The 7,500-nt window shown below is 34.1% G+C and overlaps 1 protein-coding gene across 1 annotated transcript in view; it reads right to left on the minus strand.

Moving 5' to 3' along the window:
• Positions 1–7,500, minus strand: part of LOC136839607 (phenoloxidase-activating enzyme 1-like) — a 10,244-nt gene that overhangs the window by 1,526 nt on the left and 1,218 nt on the right. Inside the window, exons 2-7 of the mRNA XM_067105886.1 lie at positions 6,722–6,851; positions 5,812–5,920; positions 2,718–2,845; positions 2,169–2,311; positions 1,887–1,967; positions 508–644 (exon numbers count right to left, since the gene is read on the minus strand). Coding sequence (XP_066961987.1) covers positions 508–644; positions 1,887–1,967; positions 2,169–2,311; positions 2,718–2,845; positions 5,812–5,920; positions 6,722–6,851 — 728 coding nt within the window. The remainder of the gene's footprint in view (positions 1–507; positions 645–1,886; positions 1,968–2,168; positions 2,312–2,717; positions 2,846–5,811; positions 5,921–6,721; positions 6,852–7,500) is intronic.

Below are 7,500 nucleotides of genomic sequence, written 5' to 3' on the forward strand. Positions count from 1 at the left end.
ACATTTCATTGACATCAAATAACCGAGGCGATAAAACAGGAAATGAGAAATATTTATATTAGGGAGAAAATACGGGTGCCAATAAGTTTATGTAAAATGATGATCCCAGAACCATATCATTTCTAAATTATCTGTCAAGATCAGCAAACGTACCTCGTCAAATCGTTGTGCAATGGTCCAATGTTTCCAAGACTTTGAACCCCTGTTGCTCGTTTAGATAATTGTTTATTTACAGAGCCGGCAGTAAGCAAAAATTACAGTAAAAATAGCACTGCAACTCTTGGTAATAATTTTTATCTGCCTTGGGATATCGACATAATTAGCACTTGAACCTGGAGTTACTGTTTCTAGAGCAAAATTAGTGAAGTACGATAACCATATATTGATCATATGACTTATACAAAGATGATACGTTTGACTTCATATATCTTAGCTAAGAATCCCTATCGTTAATGAAGCAGGACTAAGTAGGACTTTTTATAATCTACAGTAACCTTGCACACTCACCGACGTCATCCATCTGTTGGCGCAAATGGAGTCAGAAGACAAGATGTTCCTGTACTTATCGTGAACCTTCCCCAGACACTCATCTCTAGTAAATACGGTCACAATCTGGAAGTTATAAAACGGCTCCTTGGAAGATGCTGAAAATAAAATTTCAGAGGAATCATGAACAGTTTATTTTCGTAATTACTGATTTATGTGGTCATTGCTAATGTTGCAGATCTTCTACAGGAGTATAATCATAGTTTTACTTTGCTTTTACTCTTCTCTTACATCAGTGGTTAGGTTGCTTCTAAATTAGTAAAATGATTATCTTTTCTGAATTTGAAAGTATGATTATTCTAGACGTAATCAGGCAGATATATGGCCTCTAAATTATATATATATATATATATATATATATATATATATATATATATATATATATATATATATATATATATATATATATGTATGTATGTATATGTATCTTTATATATGTATATATACACATATATATAGATAGATAGATAGATGATATATATATACATATATACATATATATTTATCTTTATATATATATAATATATACATATGTGTGTGTAAGGTGAAACAATTTATAGAATTATATTACAAGAGCTTTGAGAATTAACAGTTTCGTATAAAACTTATTTGAGAATCAAAACTGAAGTTAAGGTCTTTTTCATAATTGAGAGGAAGGTGTAAATTCAATAAACCAGTGTACCAAACTTCTTTCTTTTCCAGTGTACCAAACTTCTTTCTTTACTGACTTTAATGCCATAGTTAAGCGAAGAGTTCAGAAATTTTAAAGCATTTTTTTGGCAAGTGTCCATAAATCCATTTCATTTTCAACAAGCTTAGAAAGTTAAATTGTGTCCATGCAAAAGGAAATGCCCTCTTCAGAGGTAAGGTGTAAAGCTATTCCTGATTGACTCAAATTGAAAGGTGCATGAATAGTAGCAAAAGGAAATAATAACACCGAGTGTGTGACCAATGTCTTTTTTGACCAGCAAAAGATCATGGTCCTTCAAAAGAAAGTTTAGTAACAGAAACATTGTACAGAATAGTGAAAAAAAAAAATAAAACAATAAATAAATAAATAAATAAAAAATAAATAAATAAGGGTTCCTTTATTCCTAAAAAAAAGATATATGCTTTGTAAAAGTAATCTTGAAGCTTGCAAAATCCGGGATAATGGATTTATATTTTATTTATTTATTTATATATAAAATTAAATCCATTATCCCTGATTTTACAAACTTTGAGATTAATTAAAAAAACATGTCTCATTTATTTTTTAGGAATTAAGGAACCCTTCAGAAGTCGGCCTAAAATAGGTTTTCTTGCTATCGGCACAGAATTAAAACAAACATGGAACATACATGACTGTGTGACAGTAGCTGCGATCATCGGGTTACTTCCATCATACTCTGCGTCTGGCAAGCAAATGGGCTGAAGGGAACCTGGAAAGGTAGAGTACAGTACAACCAACATTAACATAATGTAGATACCCACATCAACATTAGAAACAAAAGCCTAATTCTTACGGGCATGCAAAAATGCAATAAAAATCCACAATTTAAAACACCTTGATTTCAAGCCAAAACGATGTCATGTTTCATCTTTTAATCGAGACGATAAAGAAATAAAGCACGCCAACTCACTATTGAAGTGTAGTGGAGCTTCTAATTTCAACATGCCAATGTCAGCTTCAGGACCATTTGCAGGGTCGTACCATTTGTAAGGCTTCCTCTCAGTTACTGGTATGTATCTGTGTTCGTTCTCTGAACGAAGGTCTACGTGCGTGCTAAGATAAAAAAAAAAAAGTTTTCATGCTTTCCCTGAAATAAAACCTAATATGATATCTTTTCAGTTAATATGAATGCATACTGTTTTGGCTTAAGCGTTAAAAGAAACTTTGTTGTATGACATCGGCTTTTCCATATTTTTGAAAAATAAGGTTAATATCGCCATACATCGATGCTGTTTTCCGCGTAACATTATAACACAGTAAACTATTTGTAATCTGGTATAACATTTGTAATCGATGTTATATAGCTCAAGAAATTTGGTGCTAAGTTTGCTTGGAAAATCAATTTACATTTCAGTGAAACATTACTAGTCAGTGCAAACTTGAAACAATACAAGGAAAACAATACCTGAAGATTTAATTAAGTGAATCTACGTGCAAAGACTCAAGTAAAACAACTTACACAGATTCAAGGCAGGAGGCTCTTGTCAGAATCCAAGACTCACTCACTATGACTCCACCGCAACTGACGAGAGTGAACCGGCGGTTTCTTAGCTTTCCTAGACCGACTACGTAAGGAAACCCACGACCCTGGGTCGATGATAAAGGTACAAAGGTTATTGGGTCTATTGACACACACATATATATATATACTAGCTGACCAACCCGGAGCTACCTTGGAAAACTCTGGATGACAGTCGATCATTTACCTTGGGAAGGAAGTAACACGTGGTGTGGTTTTTATAAGCATGTTTATTTAAAGCAGTGAATTCTAGACAGAATTATTAATCACGGGAAAGAAAAGTATTTTCAATGACAGTACACGTACTTTACATGGCAAAAGAACTCAAAGGAGATATAGGAAAATTTTTCTAAGCGTGGCCGCAATTCCAGTCACGTTACTCGGCCCGACACTGTAAATTACAGGATGCAAAGTAATATTATGCATGTTTTTTGTAAATACACATAAAAAGTTGAATGTTAAAAAATGAAAAAAAAAAATTTAATTTGTCCAAATTAACTCACACAGTCTACCGATAAATAGTAAGCAGTATATTATACCTACCGCAGTTACAAAATAACTTGGATACAGCGTCAAATGTCCTGTGTTGCTAGGAAAATATGTTTGATGAAATTACAAATAAGTTTTCGTAATAATGTACTTAAAAATAATAACATAGAGACGAAAGAGGATACTTTACCTCCTAAATTATATAAAAAATCAATAACGAAATCGCATCGGCCTAAAATCGCATTTTTTCTTCACCCCTTAAACACAGAAAGACTGCATTTAAACTCCCGCCAATGAAGAGCCCCGTTACAGTGAATCCCAGGCGTGATTTAAATGCCCTGATGTGGTTAAGAAGATTCAGGTGTCCGCTGACTCACGCAAATGAATGGGGGCGAGGGGGATGATTTAAACCATTCGTTCGCCGGGAAGAATTTAAAGGTATTCATTCAAACAGAACTGAGCTATTTGATTCAACGGAGCTAAAAGCTCTCCCCTTTTTAAAGCTAGAGGCGGTGTTGCCATTTGGTATTAGGTGATGATTTTTTACTAAAATGTACTTTTAAGTATTTTTTAAATATTTTAATGAGATTTTTTTAGTTTAAAATTGTTTTTAAGCTTATGTTGGATTTAATATTGTTTAAAATATCTGATTAATAGGTAACATATATGAGATATTTCATGCTGAATGTAACTGTCTCCTGGCGTGAATTAGGTAGATCGTACGAAATGTAATATCAAAGATCTCTCTCTCTCTCTCTCTCTCTCTCTCTCTCTCTCTCTCTCTCTCTCTCTCTCTCTCTCAGTGCCTGGCATTTGGACTAATTATACTACAGCCATCTCTCTCTCTCTCTCTCTCTCTCTCTCTCTCTCTCTCTCTCTCTCTCTCTCTCACTTGAGCACGTGAAGGAATACCCAGATGGATTTCAGAGTCATTATTTGTTTCTATTTAAACCTGAACCTTACCCGAGGTATCAGGGTATTTAGAATGGAGAGAAAGCATAAAGAAGCTAATAAGCAAATAAAATTCAGCTTTGAAAAAGCCTTGTAGAAAGGTATTTCTCCTTACTACCGTAGGTTCAGTGAGGGAACAGATAGCCGCTGAAGCTCTGTGGGGAGGGGAGTGGGAGGCGAACAGGAAGGGGAGGGGAGGGGAAGGCGAGAAAGAGGGGAGGGAGGGGGGAAAGGAGAGGGGGTGGAAGCTCTGGAGCCTCCGGTATTTCCAGTGTGCATTCAAACACAAACAAGACGGAGTTTTAGTATTTTTTTATATATATATATATATATATATATATATATATATATATATATATATATATATATATACATACATACATAGTGTATATATATATATATATATATATATATATATATATATATATATATACATATAATACCAGAGGCTTCTGGGACTTCTGGGGCTTCCATCCCCTCCCTTCCCTCTTCTCTTCCCTCCCCTTCCTCCTCCTCCTCCCCTCCCCTCCCCTCCCCCTCCTCCCCCCCCCTCCCCTCCTCCCTCCCCCCTATCCCCCACACACACACACATATATATATATATATATATATATATATATATATATATATATATATATATATATATAAATATATATATATAATGCCTATTTTTCCTCTGTAGAGGGGTGGGGCCAAAAGGGTACAGCCAGCATTTCAGTTTCTCAGAAAGGTTGTAAGGGTCAGCTTGCTAGCCTTACACCCTTTCCGTGACCCAACAAACTCTGGTACCCATTGAGGCATGGCTGGGACTGTTTGGCAATAGACCGGAAGCGATCCACGGACCTATCAAATGTCAGTTTATTACTGTATACAGTGAAAGAGAGAGAGAGAGAGAGAGAGAGAGAGAGAGAGAGAGAGAGAGAGAGAGAGAAAGAGACAAACACTTGACTTTAGTCCATTTCAAAAACTTTCTTACTTTTCGCTCTTGCAAAATCTTAGATTATATCAGTTGGTAGTTGGCCTATATTAGGTGGGTCTTTCATAAAAAATTAAGAAGTCTAGTGTGGACCTTTCCGCATGGACTGACCTACCGAAACTTTAGATTTTCCCCTATTTTCGTTTGACTTACATTAAGAAAGACTTATGTCTGCGCGAGTCCTTGCTAAGAGTGTACTCTTAAGTGTTCTCAAGTGTTTAAATGGAATAAGAAGCCTTTTATGAACCTGTTGACTTGGCTTTGCCTGACGAATCCGTTGGAGGCTGGTTTAAATTAAGCAAGCTTTATGCTAACACGGTTTAAATGAATTAAGACACCTAGTGCAGAATTCTGGACTGACCAACCTAGTCTACTTTAATTTGTAACAGCTGTCTGTATAAACTTAAAATATGTAAAAGGATGTAAAAACGAACCCTAGAATAGACCAGTCATTCAGTTATCCAGACTAAACAAAAATGAAAACATATCACAGCCAGTTACTTCGAGTTCTAAGAAACTTTTACGACTCAGATTTTCCATTGAAAACTTTCACAGGATACGTCAACGCTGAACTTATCATTCAGAATGTAGCTGTAAATAAGTTTCCCTTTTACTCACCTTGTGTGAAGCAGGGCTTCCACAGCTACTCTTCGGTTTCAGCTCTGTACTTTCCGTGGTCACGGGAGGGTCCACTTCTTTCTGGCAGCAAAATCGGATATTTCCTTCACTGCAAATATTAGCACGGGTAAGCCGCAAGTGGATCTAAGGTGACTCCCTGATGGGGAACCTTATGCGCAAATGTGTGGAGCAACTAATATTTTAGAGATCTTCAGCAATTAAACTATAGATGTAGCAGGGACTGAAATGTTAATGTTTTTCTTTAAAGTCAATTTGCAGTAAGGAATATGGCCCAGTGTTGTATATATATATATATATATATATATATATATATATATATATATATATATATATATATATATATATATATATATATATATATATATATATATATATGTGTGTGTGTGTGTGTGTGTGTGTGTGCGTGTGTGTGTGTTTGTATGCGTATATGTATGTGTCTATAATTAATATGTGACCAGCACGCTGTTTTCCATGGTAATGAGAGATTTTGCTGGAAAGAAGGAGAAAACTAGAGAGATAGAATGAACATTTTTAGGGAACGATACCTTAGTAAGCAACATAGCTATTAAAAAAATATATATATATATATATATATATATATATATATATATATATATATATATATATATATATATATATATATATATATATATATATATATTTATATTTATATTTATGTCTATTACATGTATATGTATGTGTCATTAACAAATTATTTTCTATAATATGGAAAGCCTTTACTGGAGTGAGGAAGGAAAATAGTGAGAAAATAAAAATGCTAAGGGAAGGAAACTAGGATAAGCAACGTAACTACAAAAAAAAAAAAAAAAAGAAAAGAAACAGCGTGTTGGTTCTTTCCCTTCAGACATCAGAGCTTATCTTCTAATACCCGTCAGTTCCACAGCCGTATCCCCTGAGGAACTCGTGGATAGGAATCGTCTTCGAGAGCGTCAGGAGGGAAGGACACTTGCTCACGAGGACGCACCTGCCCTCCGGAACTGCCTCCGTGCTGCATTTTGCTGCAAGGGCGAACGGTTCATATTTAGTTAGGGTTTTCGCAGTAATGGTGTTCAAATCAAATGAAAGGCCGGAGTTCATATCAATTATGTTGTTGAAATCTAGCAGAGTTCAGGATGTCTTTACTTTAACTTTAGTTCAGTGGATAGAATCATTTTAAGTAAACAATGATTACTTGATTTAATGCCATAAATTGGCATGACAGTTTGTATAAACATCAATTAGGAAGAGACAGACAGACAGATTTGTGAATTCGATGAGTACTTGCATATATATATATATATATATATATATATATATATATATATATATATATATATATATATATATATATATATATATATATATGTTATGCATATATATATATATATATATATATATATATATATATATATATATATATATATAATGATAAAGTAGACATAAAGATTGATTTATGTACGAAGTTTGTCTTTAATTACTTGAATAATGCCGACTATAATCATTAAAATAAATTTTGTTAAGTAAATTGGTGGCATAATTCAGCTGTGATACAATCCAACTGACAGCATATTCCATCCCTAACAAAACTGCACATATAATAATAAACTCTCACATTAAATCTTGTTTGTTAAAACAGGAGCTAGCAGTTCCTAAATTTGAATAAATTTC

Source organism: Macrobrachium rosenbergii, chromosome 6, assembly GCF_040412425.1.
Source record: "Macrobrachium rosenbergii isolate ZJJX-2024 chromosome 6, ASM4041242v1, whole genome shotgun sequence".
Classification (NCBI taxonomy): domain Eukaryota; kingdom Metazoa; phylum Arthropoda; class Malacostraca; order Decapoda; family Palaemonidae; genus Macrobrachium; species Macrobrachium rosenbergii.